Genomic DNA, 26,345 nt, shown 5'->3' on the forward strand with positions numbered 1-26,345 from the left:
ATATGTAGCAAAAAATGTAAGCATATAATTCATAATCCAAAAAAAGCAATACAGTACCCAGACATAAATAGCTAGAGGTTCTTGTGAAGGTTACTTGAACTAAACTTGGAGGTTTGTAAAACATATGTACAGCTCCCATTAAAATTAGAGACTGGATTCCAGTTGGATTTAATCTGCCAGCAATGCAAAGCAGCTACAAATCTAATGTCAGAAAATCAGTCTGTAATCATCTGTCTGAAATGCTATATTTGATGTAAGGCAGATTAACTATATATTAGAATCTGTTAAGTAATAGGAATAAAATCTTGATGTTTGTACTTTAAACACTGTCAGTCCTCTGTTTGGAAGATAATAGCTTCAGTCATGGACAGTTTTGTTTGAGATTTTGACATAGTATAATATATTCTGCGTTGCTTATTAAATTTAAAAGGAAAAAAAACAAACATCAATAGCAAATTTCAGAACGAGACTATTACATTTTACAAAATAATATATCACAAAGGCAGTATAACATAACCCTTATACTCATTTCAAATCCTTTCAGGAAAAATTAATGGGTTTAATATATGGAAAAAACATTCTATTATAGACACTGAAAATTTAGTAGTATTTGTTTTGAACTGTGTTTATGTTGTCAGATAGAGCCCTGAGAAAGATAACAAGTAGCAATTTCTTTTTGGAAGTTATAAAGGACAAAATAGTGTAGATGTCTTTTAAATGACATAGTAAAATACCCAGAAGGATAAACAGCACAGCTCTAGGAAAAGAAAAATACTCTGTGTGTAATAATTTTGAGCATACCACTGTTGGAAAAATAGTCATTTATGTTCAAGGTAATTAAACTGGTGAGACAGAAAGAGATGATCTAAGGTAAGTTTAGAGAAAAAGTTCTTTGGATTTGAGATTTCTGTTCTAAAATGCATGTTTGACTTGCACTGTAAATGAAAATCTTTATCATTACCAAAGATGGGTTTTTTTTTACAAATCCAGAGTTTCATGGGATGAAAATTAAAATTAATTAAATTTTTGGGTTTTTTTCTGTTGTTTTTTGTTTGTTTGATTGTTTGTTTTTAGCAGAAAGAACACTCACAAGAATACTAGAAATTTAACAAGGAATGCTCAGATAAGATTAAAGAAAATATATGCCACACTGTGTTGTGTTGATCTTGGCTGGACATTAGCTGCCCAAAGTTTCTCTATCCCTCCTCTCCTCAGCTGGGCTGGGGAGAGAAAACACAGCCAAAGGCTCTTGGGTTGGGAGAAGGACAAGAAGAGCTTTCTGTTGTGGACCAGACAGAGTCAACTCATGGAAATTAATTTAATTTATTAAGTAAAATATTTATATATTAATCAAATCCTAGTAGGGTAATGAGAAGTAAAACCTAAACCTTAAAACACCTCCCTCCCACGCTCCCTTCTTCCCAGGCCCAACGTCATTCCTGATTTGGCTCTACCTCCTGTCCCAGCAGTGCAAGGGGTCAGGGAATTGGGGTTGGAGGCAGTTTATTATAACACGGTGTTTCTGCTTGTCCTTCCTTCTCTCATTCTTCTCCTGCTTCAGCATGGGGTCTCTCCCACGGGAGACTCCTCCACACATTTCTCCAGTTTGGTCACAACCTTCCATAGGTTGCAGTCATTCAGAAACAGCCTGCTGCAGCATGGGGTCCCGAGTCCTACCAGCACAGGTTCCTCTCTCCACAGGGCCACAGGTCCTGCCAGATGCGTGACCCAGACACCCAAGGAGACACTGCCTTCTTTGGATGCATCTGCTTACTCTCTAGCAGGTTCCTCCATGGGCTGCAGGGTATCTGCTCCACTATGGACCCTCCCACGGGCTGCAGGGGAATCTGTGCTCCAGCACCTGGAGCATGTCCTCCCCCTCTTTTTCCCTGGCCTTGGCATCTGCAGGGGTGTTCCTCTCATATATTCCCATTCCTCTCTCCAGCTGCTGTTGCCTAGCAGTTTTTTTTGCCCCTTAAATGTTATCCCAGAGGCCTTGGCAGCCATGGCCTTGTAGCAATCTTGGATACAGCTGGAATAGGCTTTGTTGAACATGGGGAAGCTTCTTGCAGTTTGTCATGAAAGCCACCCTTGTAGTCCCACCATTGCCAAAGTTTTCCAAAGCAAACTTAATGCAATCACACAAAATTATTCAAATTACTATTTGCTTAACACTAGATATAGCAGTACTTTGCACATTAGATGCATGGATCTGAATCTTTCTCCAAAGTAAAGATTAAGCAATCAGAAATAGAAATTATATGACTTTGAAATACTGATTTGTTAAATTACATTTATTTATATCCTTACACAGTTAGAAATATACAGAAAATAATGATTCTGAGCATGTAGAGGAATGTAAAGCCTATCTTAGCAATCTAAAGTTGCAAGTTGAAGCTCTAAACTGTGAATTTCAATCTGTCAGTAACAAACAATTGAATCTGTGTTAGTAATATGTATGTATGTATGTATGTATGTATGTATAGAACACAAGTCAGCCAGTAGAACAGCTGCTGAATGCACAATCTGAAGATAAATATGTAGTCAAGAGTCTGAAATGATAAAAGCTCTTAGGGAGTGCTCACTTTTGCAGGAAAAGAAAGACAATAATTTTCTAATTATACAGTAATTTTTATGAACATAAATGGATAGTAAATACTGCAAATTTCTATATGACCAAGTGATAATTATGTTTTATATTTGAAATAGTCATCAACTGAAGCAGGTAATTAAATTGACTCATCTGATTTCATCAAATTTGTAAAACTACATAATAAAGTCAGTCAGAAACATTAATTTGGGGTATACACTGTTCCCTGGAAATTGCTGAAATTATATTGTTTATAGATATATATGTGAGACTATTCATGTATGCAGAATCCAGAGAACTTTGTATTAGGCAAGTCCATTCATTTCAGCAATGTTAGCCCAGGTGACAGTCATTGAAGGTCTCTGCCTAGGTTTATATGACGGACTAGCCTATCCCACCCCAAACCAGTCATAATACAGGCTGAGTCTGGCACCTTACACCACAATATTCCTCTAATGCTGAAGAAAGGCAGGAACACTGTGACCAGGGCAGACAAAAGGGGCGTAGCGCAGTGGCGTGTGTGGAAGGACATTTCTTTGAAGAAGAAGCATTTCACTAGCTGTGTGGAGAGACCTGAAGTCCACATAACCCAGCAAATGGGCACCCTTCTGTAACCATCTGCACAGGCAAGGGCACTACCTGACCCTTTAGGCTGCACTCTGGCTGGAAGGGCTTCACTGTCTACCTGATGGTGACTGCATTGCAGAGCTCAGATTTTAGGAAGTGTCTCGACCCTTCTGCTGGACTGGGCACTGGCAGCAGACCTGCCTGGTCAAAAGCTGTGCCCAGGTGGGGGACTGTTTTTTCACCAGTGATACAGCCTGGAGCGCTCTGAGTATCAATCAAAAGGGATTACAGAGCTCTAGGAGGGGTGGTAAAGGAATCTGGAGTACAGGCACTTTTCTCCTCAGTCCTCCCAGTCAGAGAGCAAGGGTGTGAAAGGGACGGTCAAATGTGGTGAACCAGCAGTGTTAGAGGACTGGCACTATAGCCAGGGCTCAGCCACTTATACCATGGCACCAACTTTGGGAAAATTGGGCTACTGAGGGCTGATGAGGAACATTTGTCAGAGACACGGAAGATCACCTTTGGTGGTAGGCTTGCCAAGCTGGTGAAGAGGGCTTTAAACTAAAGTTGTGGAGGGAAAGGAACCCCAACCCACTCCACCCTCACCAGTTTGGATGCCAGTGCCAGCAAGAGATGCTCAGAGCCTGGAAAGGAATCACAGGTTGGGCAGGAGAGCAGCCCAAAGGAATTCCTGCCTCTTCAGTCAGAAAATAGTCTTCATCTAGAGCTCAACTTAAATACCTGTATGCAAGTGCATGTAGCGTGGGAAATAAGAGGTGCTAGAGATGTGTGCTATGACCTTATTGGCATCACAAAGACATGGTGGACTGGCTCTAATGACTGGGCATTGGAATGGAATGATACAGGCTCTTCAGGAAGGATTGGCAAGGGAGACAAGGAGGGGATGCTGTGCTCTATGTCCATGACCAGCTGGACATCATGGAGCTCTGACTGCCCTTGGACAGATGACAAGTTGACCAAGAGACACCAAGTTCTGTGGTGCAATGCACATGCTGGAGGGAGGGAATGACATCCAGAGGGGCCTTGACAGACTGGAGAGCTGGGCCCATGTGAATCTCATCAAGCTGAACAAGGCCAAGAGTGCAAGGTCCTGCATCCAAGCTGGGTCAATCCTAAGCACAAATACAGGCTGGGCAAAGAATGGATCAAGACTAGCTGGAAAGAAGGACTTGGTGGGGGTGGCGGATGAGAAGCTCAACTTGACCTGGCAATGTGCAATCATAGCCCAGAAAGCCAACCACATCCTGGGCTGCATCAAAAAAGAGGTGACCAGCAGGTAAAGGTTTTCCTGTTTTGCTCTTGAGAGATCCCACTTAGTGTGCTGCATCCAGCTCTGGGCTGAAGACAGGCTAAGAGTTGGGGATGTTCATCCTGGGGAAGAGAAGGTTCTGGGGCAACCCTATAACACCTTCCAGAACCTAATGGGAGCCTACAGAGGACTGCAGAGACACTTTTTACAAGGGCATGTAGTGACACCATAAGGAGGTATGGATTCAAACTGTAAGAAGGTAGGTTTCCATTAGACATTAGGAAGAAATTCTTTACTGTGATAGTGGTGAGACACTGGAATAGGTTGCCCAGAGAATCTGTGGATACCCCATCCCTCGAAATGTTCAGGGCCAAGCTGTATGCAACCTTTGTGCTACCTGGTATACTGAAAGACATCCCTTCTCATGGCAGAGGGTTGAATAAGATGATCATTAATGTCCCTTCCCACCCAAATTATGTTATGTTTCTATGAAATAACCACCCTTCTGATTTTTGCTTCATTTTACTTTGAAATTTCACATTTCCACTCCCTGCGTAGAATTTGTCTCTTGTCTTATGCAGATCTTACCTGATCTGCCCTTTGTCAGTAAGTCTTACATATTCCATGAAAAACTTTATAAAATAAAACCAAATTTGAAGATGGATATGCCAACTGGTTTAATGTAATGACAGGAAATGATCCAAAGATTTTTATTGTGTATTTTAAATTATGGGAATTTTAAACTAAAATAAAATATAGATAGGTGTGAAAAGGAGGAAGTAAGGCACATAAAGATTCATAAAGAATACTTTTAGCATCCTAAAACCAGGTCAAACAAATATATGGAAAGTACAGAAGCAGATAAACAGCAAAGAGTGCACACAGTATTTAATCATCTTGAACATTCTAAATTCAGAAAGAAAAAAAGTTTATTTGAGATATCAAAGTACAAACGTCAAATAAGTGCTTCAAAATACTGGATTTTTAATATTATTTTATTTTTTAAGAAATACTCTCTCTCAGCCTATTTTACCTATTTTCTTCTTAAAACACAGGGATACTCTTAAGACCTAGAAGTTGCAGGGGAGGTACAATCAACCACCAAGTGCAGATAAAGATCAGTTGAGAGAACCTGCACACATTCCTATGAGCAAAATAAATCTGGTAGAGTATGAGTGGAAATTAATTTTTCCCCCCACAGGTCTTGTACTAGCCTGCACAGCTGTGTATATCTGTTTCAATTCTCTATCCTCTAAGTAATTATATAAAAAAAATGACTCAATAAAAATTGTAGCTATTGGTAACTAAACTCATAAGAATTCATAGAATACATTAGTCTACTCTCAGCATTCAGAGCTCTGGGCTTAACTACTTTTAAGAGTGATACCACAGAGGTCAAAAGATGCAGAGTTGCGTTAATAAATTATTACAAAGATAAGATATTTCATACATGTGTTTCCATCAGGAGCTGATGAGTCTAAATATTACACAGTATCACTGAAGCATTCAAATAACATTGTATGAAAAAAATACAACACAAAATATATTAAGGCAACTAGCACACTTTGCTGAAACAGAAACTATATATAATAGCCAGGATTAGGAAAAAACCCACAACAAATAAACCACAAAGATTTTCTCTTTAGAAAAGTCTCTTTTTTTTTCTTTTTTTTGTTTTGTTTTGTTTTGTTTTGTTTTTCTGCATTAAATATGTGCTAATCAGCAGTCCTAGCACTTTGGCCATTTTAGAAAACACATGGTTGACAGACACCTAAGAAAATTAAAGAAAGCAGTGTATCTGAAAGAATTTTACATTTACACCTTCTAGGTACTGTCCATTTGTTTACTTCGTAGGCTGTTAATTCCATGATTCTTTTGAATTTTGCAGAACTGAACTTTATTCAGAAATATTGTAATTATTTCACCACTCAATTATTTTAATCAGAAGTATTAAACATATTGATATGTAAAATGAACATGGCAACCTAGAAATTATGCACGTGCTCTCCATTAGCAGAGCCTCTAGCACAGTTAGAAATCTTATTTGGTAACTGAGGCAATTCAATTCTACAGCTTTGTTTTGGACCTACAGCAATATGCTGGAGAAAGGTTTGAGATAAACTACTACATCCTAAATGAAAGAAATTGACTTAACCACAGTTGTAAAATTCTCATGTTTTTGCATTCCTTCTTTTTTTTTTTTATTTTAGCTGGAGCCCAATATTTTATTAACTATATAAAGTGGATCAGTTTTAGCTGTATCCCAAAGTCCTCACTGAGGAAGAAGGATTTATAGGTTCATGCTTCAAAAAAGTATGAGATGGGATTTGAAAACCTACTTGCTATATGAAAATAGCTGCTAGCTGGCTATCGGGAAACAGTGTCTAGCCAGAGACTAAAATGACTGGTTCCTACCTGTTGCTTCTGCTATGCTTTTTTTTGGTAGTCATGATTTCAGGAGGCTTAAGACACTGGATCCAACCGGTGAGATAGGCAGGGGAAAGTCTTGCTGAAAATGCCCCTAGGGTTAGGTGTGAGCCTGGGATTTGAGCGTCTCACACAAGCAGGACGTAAGCAGTCCTGACATGCCTGCTGGAAGGAACTCTGTGGATTTAAAACATCACTAGGGCAACTACAGGGTAACAGCAGATAAGTAGGGGGTTTAAGGATCTTAAAAGCAGATAAAAGCTGCTGAAAGATAATCAAAATTAAAAACACATATGTGGAAGGTAATTTTTGAAATGGGACTTAAGAGTTTTTAAAAATATCATCCTGATATTATATATAAACTAAATTTAAAAATACAGCAAAAATGCAATTATATTTCTTCTGTTCTACATTATCATAAAAGCTAATTTTTAACAGATTAAATGCTCAATTATATAATCTTTTACAGCAGCTTCATAGCAAGGAGACTCCATCTGCATAAAGCGAATGTAATAGGGCAGAAAATCAAGCTCTTAGTCTAGTTTTCTCTGGTCTCTACTTCACGTTCCTAAAAGGTTAGGGAGATGCAGGAGCAGACACAAAGACCAAAGGATATGAAATCTCCAAACTTTTGGTCCAAGCCAGTCAGAATGCTCCCATTTCACTGAGTATCAACATTACAAAGTCTAAATAGTCTGTCTTGATGTAGCAAAGTCAACAGCTTTTCACCTGTTACCAGTTAACCCATTCTAGCACATAGCATTCTAGCACAAGTACACTATTAAGGATATAAATAGACACTCTTTACTTTGCTAAAGCAGTGCCACAGCTTTAATACCTTGAAGAGCTTAACTTTCAAGACAATAGGTTTATGAATTCTTATAAATATCCTCCAAAATAAAATTATAAAAATGTATAACTGTTTTCAACTATGTTGACAACAGTACCATGTCCCCTGCAGTTATCTCAGAGTCCTGACTGTGTGTAGAGCTGATTCCAGTGTCAGAGTCTGTATCGTTTATGTCCAGATTAGTCACTCTATGAACAAAGTCAGGAACAGCAATGCTGTTACTGGAGATGCCACTGCCCTTAGATGGCTCTTCATTTGATTGAAGCCTAGTTTCAATGTTGTCCTTAACACGTAGTAAATTAAATTCTTCTGTAAGAAGTTCATATTCTTTTTCCTTCTTTTGAAGCAGAGAGTCCCTGTATGTAAGTTCTTTCTGGATGCAGCTCAGGTATGAGTTGATTCTCAGACCATCTTTCATACTTTTTTCCAGCTCATATTTCACACTTTCCAAATCTGAGGTTTCCAGTTCAGCATTAGTGGCTCCTTCTGTGCGAACAGACTCTCCGTTTTTTTCCATGCAAATACCATGTACTTCTCTTTCAATTTCAGCACACAGGTTCTCTATTAATTGTTTGTGATGTTTCAGTCTCTCTTCAACCTGTAATATTCCCTCACTTTTGCTCAAATAGTCATGCATCTCTTTTTGATCATCTGGCCTACTCCCTTGCTGCTCAGCCTCACTTGTACCGATCATTAAATAGGAGTCCTGCACATAATTTTCTCCATCATTTGCCACACGATCTAGATGGAATTTTGCTTCACATTTTTCAATTTCCATATCTAGTTCCTTCATTCTAAGGACTTGTTGATGGATGGTATGATCTTGAGAAATGATCAAATGAATCAGTGTCTCCATATTATCTCTCTCTTGCTGAACACTGTCCTGCTTAAGCTTGGCCAGTTTCCGGAAAGTCTTCCTCACAATTTTCTTTTGCTTGTCTATTGGCAACATCTTCATGTAGTTTGCTGGACTGAGGTCCCACTGCTTTTCTACATTTTGTACTACCTTGGCTTCAGCTGTCTTCCACAATGGAAATGAAAGGAAAGCATCTGACTTTACCAATACAAAATGCAAATTAGCCTGCTCTTCCCCCCAGGCCTTCCAAAGTCTCAGAATCTTTGTCAAGGGAGGCAGTACTCTCTCCGAGCCTCTCCATTTTTCTACAATGCAGTAGTCGCTAGGTTTTCCAAAAAGGACCTTTTTCTCTCCAAATGTTGTCTGATGTTCCTCAAGCAGTGCTTGAATCACTTCTGAGCAAGTTGTGCGCTTTGTGAGGCCACATACAATCTTCTCCTCCTGGCAAACCCAAACCACAATCTCTCTTTCATTTGAAGCCATGTCCTTGCTGGGAGATCTGGAAAACAAGAAGAGACCAAGTATAAATTACATATCAATGGCAGAGACAGTATGAATAATTACTATAATTCTGATATGACTAACACATTGAAAAACTCCTGTGCTGTTGTACAAGACAATATACTTGCTTAAATTGCATGAAGAAATGTCTTTGGATTAAGTAACAGCTTTAAAATACTACTGCTTTAATATTATTACTAGTCCAGCTGAATGAGAATCTCACAAAATGTTCTTTATCAAATCTTGGTTTTCTATACATAGTAAGAGCATATTAAAGTTTGGCAATCTGCCTTACACTTTCAGACTGACATAGGACAGCATAGCTTTCAGATCTTCATGTTTGTTCTCATTACAAAGACTGCACAGACATTTCTAAGCTATTAGAAATGGCTTCTGAAAGGGAGAATGCACTGAACAATAGATGGACTGAGGAAAGACGACCGAACAGCACCAATGAATCTTACAAAAGGATAAATCTATAGCTCTTCTGCCACAACTGCACCCACACAAGCACAAAGACAATTATTTTCCTTTTTTCCACTAATAAGTGTCAAGAAATTTGTTCTGAAATTCTTCCTGAAGTACTGAATAGCCTGAATTCCAGTGAGTTGTGAGAGAATACCAGCTGCAAGAGAATACATACATGAGTCTACATTTTTTTCTTTGTTATTTAAACTGATACAGAAATGCAAGAAAAGGGAAAAAAAATATTTAGTCGTTTATTTACTTGTTTGTTTATGAATTACAATGAATGTGCTATTAACCTGGTACCTCCTTATACACTGAGATACCTAACTCCAGGTGTCTGAGATCCCATTATGGCTCCTGTAGCTCCAGTACGATCACTAGTGTCTAGACAGCAATTCAGATGACCAAAGGTTGAAGTTCACTTTAGAGCTAATTCTTCAGTTTGCCCCCATCTGGTCCTGGACTGCTGTGGGCCTGTGTTTAGATTTTCTAGTATCCCTTGCAGTGAATTTGAATGAATGAGGTTTAACCTAGTCTGACAGAGAAACCTTGAAAAGGAAAATAACTATTCAGACCATATTCAAAGAGTGAAATAGAGCACTTGTTTTCATCCAGGATTACTTATCACAGAACTTTTTTGGACTTCTGAGTTGTAGTAAGCATGGAGTTTTATTTGGCTTAATTACAGTTACACCCTATGATTAGTAAAGAAATTCATCTTGTTCTTTTTTCTTAATTATTACACAACGTGACAGACACACTGCAATCCAATAAATTGAACTATGATTGACTCAGCTCTAGAAGCCACTCTGACCAGGAGGCAAAAATCCTTAAACAAAAGGAAACTGCAAATGAATACTAATAAAACTGACAAGTGTAAGTTTATTAGTATTATTGCACAGGAGAACTCTGTCCAACTACATTGCTTCAGGTCTTGGAACATTCTTTGTAAAATGTGTGTTTTGGTAGAAGACTCTGAGTAACAGCATCATTTTTCCTCTCCAATAGCTCCCCCTCACAGACCAGCATTTTACAGTAATTATTTTTTGAAACTGGTGCTCAAAAAGATAATAATGTTTTCATAAACTACTTCTCAAGATAAGAAAGCACATATCACAAACACAGAAAATGGCAAAGTGGCACAAAGAAAGAGTAATATTCAAGTTTAAGTGGGGGGGAAGGAATGGAGGGTGATATTAGATTAAATGGCATTATGGTGAAGTATATCACACACTAAAAAATCAGTATCTGTAAGTCCTCAGATTTACAATATGCAGGATGTTATATTTTTTTCTGTTAACAGATTGGCAGTTAAGTGAAATTCAGGTAAATAGCCAGTTGCAATGTAAGTCAGCTGTGACTAAAAATAACTCAGTATTTGCTTTACACTACAGATATGAAAAGAAAAAAAGAAGCAATAAATCATTTATTATGCATAAAATTATGCAAAATGAATAATGAAAAATCCAGTGCCGCAAACCATGTTCATTACTGATACCTAAATAATTGATTTACAAATGTAACTGTATTACCAGTCATTGAATTTAAATTTATAGAAGTACTGAAAATTAAAGAAAAGGCATAAAAATATAAAAAATACCATACTGGGGACTCTGAGGCAGTAAATTCAGGCTGTATCTTTCCTGATTTCTTTTGCAATTAGGAAATACATTTCAGGAAATTAATGTAGTCTCTTCTAGCATTCTTCTTAGTGTCTTATGCAATTTATTTTCAAATCAAAACTCTTCATATTTTTTTTCTTGTTTTTGTTTGATTGGCATATATTCTCCTAGTCATTATTTTCAGTATGTAACTGATTATGTGGGTTAAGCAGAAGCCTTCTGTAAAGCCTAACTTTAAAGTTTTCTCATGAAGCTAGTTTCTCTCTGGGCTATTAGCAAATCTTCAGATAAACCTGCAGACCCCCTAGACATCCCATCATTATTGTACTGAAAAATACTTTCACTATACTTTCTTATATAGAATTCCCACAGAGTTCAGCAGGAGTTAAGCAAACTTCTGATGGAAACACACTGTATATTGTAAAACAATCTCTACAGGACCCCTGAAAACAATATGGATGTAAAAATATCATCCTAAAATTACTGTTTTCAACACTTTTCTAGCTGTTTATCGCCCCCTGTAACTTTTTCAGTTATGATGCACCTGTCTGCCCAGACTTTACATTCAGCTTTCTTGGGGAAGGATTGTTCTTTATTTTGCCTCTAAAATATAACTTAGTAGCACAATTGGATAATATATGCACATGCAGGTACGCAAAGAAATCAAGTAGCTTATACACAAAAAGAAGTACTTACAAATATATATGTATATAATGTATATACCTACATCTTTTAATTATATTGTCACATTTTACAGAAAAGGAGAGAAGCAATTAAAAGAATTTTTGAACATCTCTGTAATTCTTGGATCAATGCAACATGGTAAAGTACAAATTCTTTCCTTAATTTTTCTATGTATTTGTCCCACCATATATTATCTTAATTTTTATTCAGTCACTCCACTCAATTTTGGATCTTTACTTCTAAGCAAAAAGAATTAGCCAGACATTTATAATCTTACATTGCCATGGAATAATATATTCTAAAATATCAAAAGTGGTTCTTTATTATCTTCCACTAAAAATGGTAAACTGGAATCTTACCATGGACCTTTTAAGCAAAATGTATTGCATAATTCTTTCTTCATAGTTAATTCAGGTAGTTCCAAACAAAAAGGAAGCATTGTTGTGTCAGTCACAGAATAACAATTACTAAAAATTTGCTTTCAGGATGCAAGAAGATGCCAGTACTAGGAAATATCTTTTGTTAAACTGCACATTTCTGATAGAAAGTGAAGAGCAGATTCTGCATTTATGAAGTGGAATTAATCTGAAAGTTAAGATTTCAGTATCTTAAAAGTTCCACCTCATCAAGAGAAGAGAAACGACTTCCAAGAAGAATCCCTACAGCCTAGTCCATCTTTGATCATTGAGAATAATTATCAGAGGAAGCTATTTCCCTCTTTCATTAACTGCAAGAGACCTATGTGGCCACCTTCAATCAAATAGCTCACTTTCAGGTGTTTGAAATCAGGTGAGATTAATCCAATCAGATTCATTTAGGTGAGATTCATCCAGATTCTGGTTTATCTGTGAGAAATGTAGCAAGAATGGTTACAGCAGCAGTTGATTTAGTACAGACAACTAAATGCGGGACCTACACTTCATAATTTTACAACTTAGTTTAGACCTTGACTGTTCAATTTAGCCAGTAATTTATAAGGAAATCCATTAATTCATTTCAATACTAAGAAAGAGGTCTTGAATAAATTTTGGTAACTGATAGGAATTCTTTTTTTTTTTTTTCTGAGCTGCAACACTAAAAGTTAAAATCTTCAGGAACAAGACCTGCTTTTAAACAGTCACTTTAACAGAGAGGCAACCTTCTCATATTTACAGGTTCCTTGAATTTCCTGTCCTGCAGTTTTGTAAAGGACACAAAAGAACAAGCATTTGTAATAAAATAGCAATTAATAGGGTGTAACAGCCAAAGTGTTTTTCCAGTTTAAATGTTTGAGTTTCCTGATGACCACAATAACAATTTCTTCAAAACTAGCTAGGCAACTTATATTTTTTAAAAAGTATAATACTGCAGTAAACAGGTTTTGAAACTTTCAGTTCTGTTTTGAAGTCTGTTTCTTTGACTTGATCACTGAAGTGTTCTACTTATACATCTAAGATTATAAAGTCTTGACAATAACAACATGCAAGTCTATATTTTTTTTTTTACAAAGCCACTAATTATTTAGACCAGATGGGAATTTAAACTTAATAATGGTCAAAAGTAGGTTTCCCATCTTTTTGTTTGCTTGGTTTGATTGCTATTTTCATGTCTTCTGCTCCTTGTTTCTCTTCAAGATGACCCAAAACCCCATCCCAATCATGCTCTAGACCTCACACAGTCTTAATTACACCAGCACAAACTGAGTGTTGTGTGTCAGATATACAATTTGTTAATTTATTCTTCAGGCCTAGGGGAAGGTAATACATTCCAGCAACATATAGACAAAACAAAAACATTTACTTATGTCACACAAAGTCAAAATATGAGATAGCTTAAATGCTGGAAGGTGCACTTTTGATATTCACTAACTTTAAGGCATGACTGGCCCAAAAATATACACATCAAACATAATTGTTTGCCTTCTTGAAACAGTCTCCCTAAATATATATCAGTTTTATAACCAATCACAGCAATCAAATAAAGGCATCCCCCTACTTTTTAGAATCTCACCTTCATGTGTACAAGATGCTTCTTTTTCTAGACTGATTTCTGCTATTCTATTGGAACTAGATCACTTCCATATCATATTGTTAGCAACTTAATTCAGTGTTTCTGAAATCTAATGGACCTTAAAAGAATACTTTGACTTTGTTGAAAAAAAAAGCACAGATAAAAACCTTGTCTCCCTTCACTGCAATAAATTATTTCTAGACTTCCCCCCCACAAAAAAAAATTAACTCCTTTTTCAATATTACCATATTTCTTGAAGTACCCTCTGTGAAGAGATATCAAACTGATTAACTGATTTTTAAATACTTAGGAAAGGAATTGAACTCTGAGATTATGTTTATGACCAAAAATTTTACTAGTTGCCTCCTCCCAGTCATTGAAATAATTTATATCGAATAAATGTCAATTGATGAAAATAGATCACACACCAAGCAATACATTAACCTTTTCCTTGAAAATGCATAGAACTCCTCATTTACACATTTTCCATCAAAGAGCTCATGCTAGAAAGTAATTTGTGTAAAATATCTTAGTCATTTTTTCACCAATCTTTTGGGAAAATCATGTTTTATTCTATGACAGCCTAAGCCCTCTCAAATAGCACATACAGTCTAATCTGCAACAAATCAGATGATAATCCCATTTTATAGTTGACAGACTGCTGTGGTGGGGTCCTCAGCTGACTAGAGTATGTAGGTATACTGCTGCCCTGACCTTCCCAAAGTAAGATCAAAATGCTTCTGAACTTTAAGCAAACCCCTACATTATGCCAAGATACCACCAAGAACAATTCACTTTCTTCAATGGAGAAGACAAAAAGGCTCTAAGAGACAATCTTGCTGCTGCCTACTGCATCCTTGCAGTGGAGTCCTTGCCAAAAGATTCAGGGTCTGCCATCTAGGTGCTTTCCTAGAGTCCACATAGAAACATAACACTTTCAGGGAAACCCAGGCAGGGCTGTGCTCCCTGCACTGCTCAGCAGTCCCTCCGTTCTGCCTTAAGCTGTACACTCCCAGCTCCTCAGCAAGAGGTCCTGTGCTGCATCTCCCACCTGCCATGCTGCACAGGGGGGAACAACCTCCCAGCCAGGCCTGCTCAGTGGCTGAGCCACTTGCTCTCCTTTGAAGATGTTGTGACACAGTGGCACGTATCATCCTGCAAACTAGGCATTTAATAATCTAGTGTTTTCAAGGGGCTGGTCTTTAAGCATGCTGCTGGGGCACATAAATATGCCTGTTGGGAAGTATGTATTTGTGCTATGATCTTTGTTCAACACCCACAGATGCTTCTTCCATGTGCAAGGGCCTGGAGAAAACTTGCCTTGTTTTCCTGCAATTTCTAAAAACCTTGTTATCTCACTGCCAAGATTATTAATCTCTGTTATCTCTTAATCTGAGCTATAACTATCATCAAAGATAATATATCGGTCAAAAATGTGATGATTCTAAATTACATATCTACTTGATGGAAATAATAAGAAGCCAATATTACAATATTACCTAGTTGACACAAATGGCCTATATTTGTAGTATAGGGCACATGCTACATATAATTTGAGAGCTTCTGATACCAGTGACTCTTACATGGCAGGGTATATAAGGCACAGAATATCTCAAATTGAAAGAGACTCAAAGGGATCATCGACTCCAACACCCTGCTCCTCACAGAACTACCTAAGGTTAAACCGTGTAACTAAGAGCATCATCCAGAAGCCCCTTGAGCTCTGACAGGCTTGGCTCCATGACCAAGTCCTTGGAGAGACTGTTCTCATATCCAGCCCTACCCTCAGTGAAGAACCTTTTCCTAATGTCCAATGATTTTGTGGAAATGGTGTGGGAATGCTGTTTCTACCAGACCTCTGACCTAATATGAAGTCAATAACCAAATATGAAGTTGAAGTATAGGAAATACATACATCATCACATACCATTTAGATAACACTGCTTTTATTGTTTTTATTGCATTATTGCTTTTATTGTATATATTGCTTTTATTGTATTGTGTTTATTGTTTCTTTTTCGAAATCCCAGCATGTTACCATGTATATGTGTGTATATATATATATATATATATATGCATATATGAGATAATATATGAGCATTATGAAAGCAAAGATCAAAATATATTTTGGCTTTTTGTGATTTTTATCTGTGAAATTTGCAAAAAGGTAAAACAGTTGGGCCTATGTGTTGCAGCTCTTGCATGGAAGAAACTAACTTAATTTGATCCAAAGAGATTTTTGAAAGTGAGTTTAAACATTAAAGGTGTAGGGAATACACAGTCCATATGAAAGCTAAGGTCAGAAGTATATCAATCTTTCAGGAATAAATGGCTCATGTTGAAAGTCCATATTATATTTATTCAGATATCCACATTTGAACCACCTTTTCTCTTAACTTTCTGTACCCTTCTGTGATGTTATTCAAAAGGCAATAAAGGCCAAATCTTATACTTGGTATGCCTCCTACCTAAGTACATGACACACTTCTGAGTTTCCTAAGGGCAGCAATGAGGAAGTAGCTACTCTCTCACTACCCAATGAAGCTGGAATTACTCCAAAGCCTTAGGGATTCAAATGAGCCTATAAACGAACCACATAACCATTCCCCTTCACAAGTCCCTAAAAACAATATTAGTGGAGGCACGGTTAATATCCATGTCATGTAGGACACAGAAATTCCATACATGACATGTCAGAAACTTGCTTCTTCTTCCCTTTTGCATCATATGAAAGTCAGGGAAAAGGTCAAAAGGTCACCTGAAAGGTCTCATGGCAAGACAGAACTGGTACTTTAACTATGAAAATAAAGCTCTCGATACAGATAATCAGTGTAGTCCCAATGCCGCAGGAAGACCTGAAAGAACACCACAGAACTTCTGAAAACAAAATAATTATTATTTATAGAGAGAAATAAATGTCTCCCTACCATCTGCTTCTGTATCCATTTAATCTTGCTCTATGATAAAACTTCCTCCTTTACAGAAATGTACATAGGCATTTACTAAAAATAAAAGAAAATTAGGCGTCTTATGAGCCATGTGATGTTTTTCAAACATACACATATACACAGTAGTTTGGATGCTCTAATTGAAATCTTTCAGATATTTTAAAAAAATTAAAAGAAGTCTATTTTTATAACTAGCTACTTACAACACTTTTTGTCTTGGTATAAATTTAATGTTCATTTTTCTGTTCTTTTTTAAAGGCATAAATTTTTAATTCAACAAGATACACATACTGTCAGAAAGGCTCTATGAAGCATTTTAATTAGCAACAGCTGTTGCAAATTACATCCTGTATGAATTAAAATTTATGTACTTAAAACTATAAATAGGTCCTTCATCTCTTCTGCAGAGAAATGCCATCACCTTAGCTACTGTACAAAATTGCATACATTATAATTCAGCAATGGTCTGTGGTTGAAATTTCTGTTCACCTGAACACTTTATACTCTGTTGGTGCTTTATGACAAATTTCAGTCGAATAACTTTGAATTGCAATGGGATATTATTATTTTGTTGTAGAATAAAAACATGAAAGGAATGACAGTTTAAAGAAAATAATTCTGATAATTATTTTACTACAAATAACTCATTCACACCAGACTAATGCTGACTTGAAATTTCAGACTTTGGTAAAAATCCCATGGGAAATCATGTGCTTCATTCTAATAACTGTACTTCTTGGAAACAGGTGTCTGAACAGGAACCAACTGTTAAGAAAAATCAAAAAAGGAAAAAAGCCCTGACAGTACTTAAAACAGATAAATAAGAAACTAAAGCAGCCAACAAGAAGGACCAACAAGGGCTGGCGGTAATAATTCTATACTTCTATAATCTGTTACGTGGACGGATAGCAGAGTTTGTACTACATAGAAAATAAGCCAAGCAATTGCACTAACTCAGGATATTGCAATAACAAAAAGACAGAAGTAAGAGATACTGTAAGAGGAATTATACACCTAGTTCACTAGATAAGAGATAAGAGTGATAGTTATGATGGACTAACCTGAACACTCCCGTCTGCTCTTTTTAATAATGACAGGACTCTGTGTCTTTGCTGCAGTGGTCAATATTGTTTTGATAAACCTCATTTGAAAGGGCCAAGTGCAGATGTTCAGCAAAGCTGACCAAAACTTTACTAGGTCCTCCCCTTCACTTATTACATGTTTACACTTCCAATCACTTAACCTACAGGCAAGTGCAAAGGCTGCAGTGGAAACTGCATTTGCTCCTGCCCTTTCCTCCTGTCTTCCCTCTGAAATTTTCCTCTGTCCCTAAGGGTACACATTCTCTATAAATTACATCTGCTTTAAATCTGCCTTACTGTCAGACTAATCATCATTTCTCCATTGTATAGTCAAAGTCATAAGGTTGTTGAGTGGATATTAGTCAAAAAAATGTTTGGAATTCCAACAAGCGTGGTGTGTGCACAAAATGTCATGACAGGTAACACATTTATCATACCAGGCCTATATTTGGAGTAGCATAACACAGTGGAGGGGAAGGTCTGAGAAAAGGAGAACTAGCTGTCCACCAAAATATTTTCCAAGATGAGTAACAGCAACATCAACAATTTACTCTACTGGGAAAACATGCTTTGATGTGTATATTGCAACTGCTACCGAGGAAGCAGCTGTTATACAGGAATGGAAGATCCAGGAAAAACTCCAGAGCCAAAACAAACACTGATATATTCAGTGACAGTAATTCTTTAGATCATGATGGGAGGGATGGGAAGATGGGCATTTTCAAATTCCTCAGTGTTAATGAGCAACATGAGAAGTTTAAAAATATCAATACAGTAAATGCTACATCTTAATTTTGAACAGTGGGTAGTTCCCACTAGAGAACACATGAAAATGCCACTGGTACTTTTCATCTACCACAAGAACTTTGCTACACTGCAAAAATACAATTCTTTAAATTGTTCCTGTGTTTAATTTAAGTGCCTATGCATATTTAAGCACTGGTTACACTCTACAAGCTTTATGGAGCTCCTATTAGTAATGTACAGAATGTGTTTAAAACTCCGTCACTTTCAGTAGTATAGAGGTAGCAGAATAATTTACAGCTCATTTGGAACACAGGCTTCTAAATGATAGAGTTGCTGTTATAGTTAATAGAAATTTGTGTTATCTAACTTCTCCCATTATAATTTTTATAACAGCCTTTTAGAAGCACCCTGGTTGTTTATGAGCTTTTGAGATCAAAGAAGTGAGGGGAATTCCAAGCATTGAGAGTATGAAGGGGTTTTTGTTTGGCTTGGTTTTTGGTTTGTTTTTTTGGTTGCTTTTTTCTTTTTCTTTTTTTTGTGGTTCCATGAAATTCAGTTCAGCTTTTGTTGAAAGGCAAAAGTGTACTGCTTCCCTTCCCTGCCTTTGTTGACATTCTGCCCAGCGAAGAAACAAACACAAAGTATTCTGAGGTTGGGTCTGAGCTGCCAAAACATGAACAAAGTGTAATATATGTAGACAGATGATAATAAGTCAAGTTAAATAATGGAATGAGATACGGACAAGGAAATAATAAGACATCATGCTACTTTTTCAATACTCTCTGATCTGAAGGAGGCTGATATGGTTACCTTCTTACGAATCCTTATATGCTGTGCATGTTTTGCACCACTTCTCTGCCCCTGGTGGCACCATGTGAGACAAGTGCTCTTCTCATTCATAATGAATGGAATGTCCAGATGGACTTGGCTTCTTTTTGCCAATCCTAAGGTTAAACTCAGGCTCAGGAAACAAAATAAGAAAAATACTCATTTGGACTCTATGGTATCAAGCAAGAATAGCAACAATGCAAAGGGAATGGTAGAGAATGGCCAGGAACCTGGAGAGGGGGCTTAGGACTGCTCTTTGTGCTACAGCAAGCCTTTAGAGCTGTTCAACAACTTCATCTATCATTACCCTTTCCTAACTTCTTAAAATCTAATGATTTTTCAACACAGCTTTTTTGTATATCATAAAAAACAGTTTGAGTATCTCTCTACAGTTTGCTAGGAGTGAGAAAGACAGGATGGGCTTTTATATTCTCCCATATGTATTGCAATCAATTTTACAGAGTAAACCACCCCACTCTGAAACATTGTATGATCTTTCCCATTCCATTTTCTTTCGTTAAATCATTTTGGAAAACATCACCTCAAAGATGTTCTACCAAGACTTGATTTACAATAAATTCTTTCTTTTCTTTTTTTCTTTTAAATTTATGCCTCAAACTTTTGGAAAGACAATTCAGTGACAAATGTGTTCCATTACTTACAGTATTTGAAGAGCTGAAGGGAAAAAAAATATGAGATAATGAAGTGGACTCTTATATAAATGTTCATTATAAAGAGCTAAATTGAGCACTAGATAAGTAAGTATGCTAACGAGAAGAGTGGACATGATTTTTTTAAAAAGAAACCTGAAGCATTTTTACTGTCCATCGTCAGCCTGAGAGATTTGTGCAGCTTATGCTTTCAAGTAATTTTCTAAAATTGCCTATCAATGAATGCTTCAATATGTAGTTAGTCAGCCACAGGCTGATAGGGTCTCTGAAATATAACCACATCTTCTCTAAAGAAGCTACTGAACAAATGAAATTAATTGTTAACCTCACCAACTGTGCTCTTCCCAAGCAATGGAAGTGTGTAAAGAGGGCATAGGAGATTGCAAAACTAGCTCTAGCCAGATAAGTAATATAGATAGGAAAGGCAAAAAGGGATGAATTGCTGTCTGGAAACAAATTTAAAGCTGGATCAGAATGATTACCAAGAGTAATGGGAAATTCATGAAATTAATGCAAAGAAGGAAGGTATAGACAAGAGAGAGATACAGAGAATGGTGTCTAATAACCCCCCCCCCCCCCCCCCCCCAAAATTTTAGCTGTAAGAAGATGAAGGAAGATGACTGCAGAGGAAAGACATTCCATGTGATTCAGATAAAAAGCCATATGAATCCTAAAATATTTGAACAATTGTGACTTAAGCCCAAAACCTGTTCTATGACAGACATAATGGGTTCAGATAATGTGTTTCCAGCTGAGTCCATATGAAGAGGCTCATAACCATGTCAGCTGTCCATCACAACCCTCCCACTGGAGTTGAGCTTCTTGTCTGATCTCCAATGAGTCATGATGAATTAAGCCATAAAGATAAAAGCCATGTTAAACCATCTAAGATAGCCATCCAATGTGACTGAACAGTTTAAGAAGAAACTTCAAAAATTTAATGCAGCTGAAAAAGTGGTAACTCCTGGCAAGAGAACTGTGATGAACAGGGAAAGCAGATACAGGCCAAAAATCTGCAGTGGGCTGAAGCCAAGCATGGCTACGTGACTTGACCAAAGACCAAGGCAGGCCCAAGAAATAATGGTGCTAGTTTTGTGAGATGTATCTATGGCAGGGTAGTGATTATCCCAAGCAGTCTGTGACACCAGAAAGACACTGCAAACTACTTGTTGTCATTAGTTCACGGAAAGTCAGACTGAGTCAACATTCAAATTAATCCTATGTTTCTTTACTTCACATATCCAAATGTCTTTGCAGGTGGGGATTCTTTCAACATATGAGCAACTCAGATGGCTTCATAGCTCAGGGAGGATAAAAAGGCCTTTTAAAAAGGTACTTCATAAGCTGAGTGGTTACCACAGCGACAGGTGGATGAAGGCATGCTTCCCTCTGCCACGTGAACAGCTCTATCATGTTGGGAGAAATACACATATTTAGCTTCCTTCTGTGACATGTGCACATTCTGTTTGTCACTTCTGAAAGGCTTGTGTGTACTCAGGTTTGTAATACGTAGATGCATAAATATGCAATCTACAGAAGTGGCTATTTTTGCATGTATTGTTTATATATACAATTATTTGGGGGTTATAATATATTTTATTGTACATGTGTGATAGTACATGAGCTATACATATGCATTCTGTGATCACATCCAACACAAGCTGTCATAAATGCATTTTTATACTGAATATATGCCTACCAGGCACAAATGCTTTAGCGCGAAGAAATATGTTTAGCATGCAGCCAAGTACTGAAAAATTTCAGATGTTGTTAAAGATTTCCATGCTACTTCATTAAACAAAAAATAATTTGATTAAGTATATCCATAGAAAGATTCATTCTCTGCTACACTGGTCACTTGCCTCACTTAAATGAGTATAACAGACAGTACTCAGTTTTTTCAAGACACAGAAGGTACTGAGGCATTGCAGACACCAAATATTATAATTTTCAAGTATCTTCCTTGCTGCTGAAGTCCATAATGCTCACTTGGACATTTCAACTTCCACAGAAAGTACTACAAAATAGTTGAACTCCTAACAATGGGGCTTGCTGACACCAGCAAGTTAGCAGGAACTGACCTAAAGCAGTCAGAAACATGAACAAAAGGGCAGGACTTGGATGTTGTTAGATCATGTTCAAATGTTCATTGCATAAAAAAAAAAGAGAAATATTAATTAGTACAGCAACCCAAAACCTGATTCCCTTCTCTCCCTGAATCTTTCAACACTAATCCTTGTCCTTGTCTGCCTTACTGTAATTTAAGCCAGCAGAAAATGAAGCAGCTTCAACATGAAATACTGAGGGAATTTTGGTTTAGAGTAACTTCACAAGACTTTCCTGAAAAATGCATAATGAGGGAAGCACAAACTGCACAATGTTCAGGACCAGTGTAAGACATGATAGAAGTACAGGTAGTGGGGAGTGTCTTAGGTTACTTGAATTACATTTAGGCACCTTCATAAAACTAGCCCTTATTCCTTACATTTCTTCAATATGTTTGCATTTTTATTTGTATCTTTTCTCCTAGGTATAGTACAACTCTTTTAGAGGACACTTTTCAATATTTAAACTTTTGATATATGGCATTTACCATCAGATATTCAATTGCTTTTCAGGCTGACATTAAGGAATTTATCTCCGCATTATCTTGTAGGTAAAGAACTGCCTTTTACAAACCAAAGTTATCCACTCATTTAAATTCCCACTCCGACTGAACTGATATCCACAGACATGTGCAAAATAAGATATCCATAAACTTCCTTTGCTCAGCCCTCATGTAAAAGAGTTTACAGGACACTGAATTAGCAAATGAAGAACACACCGTGAATAAGCAGTTCTGTAAACTGTGGTTTATGTGTCTTGCCCAAAACTAGGTAGGAATCTTGTGGCAGGGTCAGGGAAGACATCCATGCCATTAAGATGGCTCTACCTTAATCATACATAATCTACCTCTTATTCACCTCTCTGTTCATGTTTACCTTTTTAATTTCTAAAATAAGTGGTGCAAAAGATAGTTAATAACCTGCTCTACAAATCTGAGCATGCTCCATGAAAAGTGACTGGGTGGTGCTCCTATCATTTACCTTAAGCTATTTAAAAATGTAGATGTGCAAAGATAATTTTCTGACCTTCCTCTGTAATCAGTGGCATAAAATAGGCACCTCCAAAAGGGTGACTAATCCCATACTGACAGCTTGTCTAAGACTAAATGAATTGCCCTCCAGAAGTGTTTAGATGTATCCATTAACTACAAAGAGTACCTAGATGACAAGATACCAAAATTTTCAGTGGCTCAAGTAGAGTAAGAGGAGCTTGACATTCGTATTTCATTGTGTACTTGAATCTCAGGAGCAGTGTGAGTGTCAGCAAAAGTACTGTGACCATCCACAACTGCAGTTCCAAAACTAACGTAGATCTTTGTCAGACACCTGTAGGGACTTCCATGGGTAAACAAACATTATTAGTTATCTACCTAATCCTTAAAGTACCACGAGTCTGGGAAAGTGCAGTAAAGTCAATACCAATCCTAGATTGTTGTTAGAAAACTGGATTTGTGCAGGGCTTTTCAGTAAAGCAGGATATTAACAACAAAGTGGCCCTGAGAGATACAGGCAATAATCAAGTTTAAAAAGTATACCCAGTGCCTTAGTAATCAGTCCAGAGGAAGTTTATCAACAGCTAATGTCCAAAAAAAACCAGCAGTTCAGAACATCAGTTTATCAACCAGAACAGCAGCTGAACAAGATCAGCACAAGATCCCACATTTATAAATATCACTAAATCACTCTTTGATCAGTGAGCAAAATCTGATAACTTCCTATGGTAGATGAGGTATACTTTTGATCATCAAAACAGTGTCCCAACTGTTGCTCTGAAAAATGCTGTAGCTTTAAAGTGCTTTCACAGTGGAAAATACCCTCTGTAGAAAGAATTCCTTTGAATTGAAAGAGGTTGGGGAAAGCAAAGTAAGATGTTCTACATGGATGATGGAATCTATTAACACAAAGCAAATTGCATGTTCAAGACCCAAGGGCAGACTCTCTTAAAAATTAGTAGTCTTCACTCAACTGCATTATTCCAGTGAGGTCATACACCCTTACAAGCTAAAGTAAGGTAAACATATTTATACCTGACCAAAACAAAGGTCTAATAGATTATTAAATTTTCATAAACCTGATTTTGTCCTTGAACATGAGAATATTATGCTTTTGCATATTTATTTTAAGCTTCAATTTTTTTGTATTATTTAAAGGAGGAAAAAATAAAATCTTCTGCTTTTTAATAGAGATTATTCTATTTACCATTATGATAGGAAATTTGTAACTCTTTACATCAATGAAAGAGAGCAAATAGGGGTGAAGAATAAAGAAAGCAATTTAATCAGGTTCATGATTTTGACCCCTGATATAAAGAGATGATATGTTATATTCACAGCAAAGGTCATCTCTATAAGCACGTTTTTCTCCTATGATTTTTCTGCAACTTACTAATTAATGTGGAAAAATCATAAAAAAACAACCACAACCCAGAAAAACAGAGGTTTACATCACCTCCAAGATTACAACATAGCCTGGCTTCTCCTAATGCTGGTGCTCAAAAATGCATGTCTAGGAACCATCTAAACTGCAATTTAAATGTCTCCAACTGACATAGGGGAAACTGCACTCAGGCAGACAGGCGTGAGAATGAAACAAGGAAGTTGGTGAAACAGAAACACATCTTTAAATAAAGGGTAAAAATAAAGTGCATGAGAGATGTACCAAACATGCACTAGAATTTTTTCTTTCAAGTTTGATGTCTTTTGCTCATTACCACATGGCATCAGGACTTGGATTTCATAGCATTAAAAATACAATTACATGACAATTTATTACCATTACCATCGAGAATCTTCCTTTCTGTTTTTTTCTATTTAGTTTCTTCAGGTAATTTCTTTTGTTCACTTCACAAGTGAACAAAAATATACACCACCTCAAAATATATAAAAATGCTTGTGGCATTTCTTTATTTATTTATCTTTCTGGGACATTGAAACTCTCCTTACAAGACATTTTTAACATTATGGAAAATTTTAAACCATTGAAAAATTCCTCAGAAAAATCACATAAAATCAAACTTAAACAATACAAATGTATAGTCACTTTCCTGCATGGCATCTAAGTTTAGTGGACTGCATGAGGACTAGAAAAAAAGAACTCACAGATCTAATTCTTACCTCTCCCACTTACTGGCTTTCACAGTCTGCACTTCTACACATTTTATACTGTCTAGTCAAGTCCTACTTATTTTCCTGAGGCATGTAAATATTAACACCCAAATTACTGCTAAGGAAAACTATGTAAGCTTATCGAGTGTTTGAGGTCACAAAAAAATTAGTATTGTTATCACTATTGCAACACCTGCACCCTAATTGTATTTCTGGCTAGGTCAAACCAGGAAAAGGCAATGTGGTTAATCCTGGAGCCTATTTGAGTCAAGTTCCAGAAACATGCTGAAAAAAGTATTCTTTTGGACAAGGCTTCCTGAAACTCTCTTATCTATTTTGTCTTGTGTGATACCTGAGGAACTGCTGGCATGGAAACACTGTACAGAAGACAGAAAGTCATCATCTCAAGAGTATCATAACACATAAGAGAAACAATAGAAGTGACAGTAACAGCCCAGTTACCTATGCACATGACTGGGTACCAGCATGTCCAACATTCAGTCCTAGGCTTCACTTAATGCGTGGTCTTAACATTTTTATATTGCATCATCCTTTCTGTCACTATTAATAAGGATTTACCAACATACTAAATATAGAAGCTGGATGAACTAATTAAGGCTTGCACAGCATATGAGATGTTAATGTTTTCAAATAATAGTGTTTCAGACCAGAGTTTTAAATTGCTATTATTACTCATATAAAACAAACAAAAAACTGTTTTTTTGAGTATAGGTAAATCAGGAGGTACTACTCTGTGATTATCACTGACTTTCATTAAAGTTAATAGAATTTTAAAAAATGCCCAACTCGGAAAATTTACTTCTGTCTACTGAATTAATTACATATTCAGCAATGAGTCTTTCTTCATATACTTCAATACTAGTTTTTCAACAGTAAAATAGGAAATGACAACTGACCAGCAAGATTTTACCTCTTTTTAATCTTTTCCTCTTTAATCTTTTAATTTAAAACAAAATGGGAATTTTGTCTGAAATGTATCTCTCAGCCTAACTCTACACTATATTAGTGTTTCAGA

The 26,345-nt window shown here is 36.7% G+C and overlaps 1 protein-coding gene across 2 annotated transcripts in view; it reads right to left on the bottom strand.

Annotated features, from left to right (window-relative positions):
* Window positions 1–5,338: 5,338 nt before the first annotated feature.
* The window catches only part of RASSF9 (Ras association domain family member 9), a 42,619-nt gene continuing 21,612 nt past the window's right edge, over window positions 5,339–26,345 (bottom strand). For both annotated transcript variants that reach the window (XM_053979020.1, XM_053979019.1), the window contains exon 2: window positions 5,339–9,059. In XM_053979020.1, the coding sequence (XP_053834995.1) occupies window positions 7,784–9,059 (1,276 nt within the window). In that variant the 3' untranslated portion in view covers window positions 5,339–7,783. The remainder of the gene's footprint in view (window positions 9,060–26,345) is intronic.

The sequence above is a fragment of the Vidua macroura genome, chromosome 5 (genome assembly GCF_024509145.1).
Source record: "Vidua macroura isolate BioBank_ID:100142 chromosome 5, ASM2450914v1, whole genome shotgun sequence".
Classification (NCBI taxonomy): Eukaryota; Metazoa; Chordata; class Aves; order Passeriformes; family Viduidae; genus Vidua; species Vidua macroura.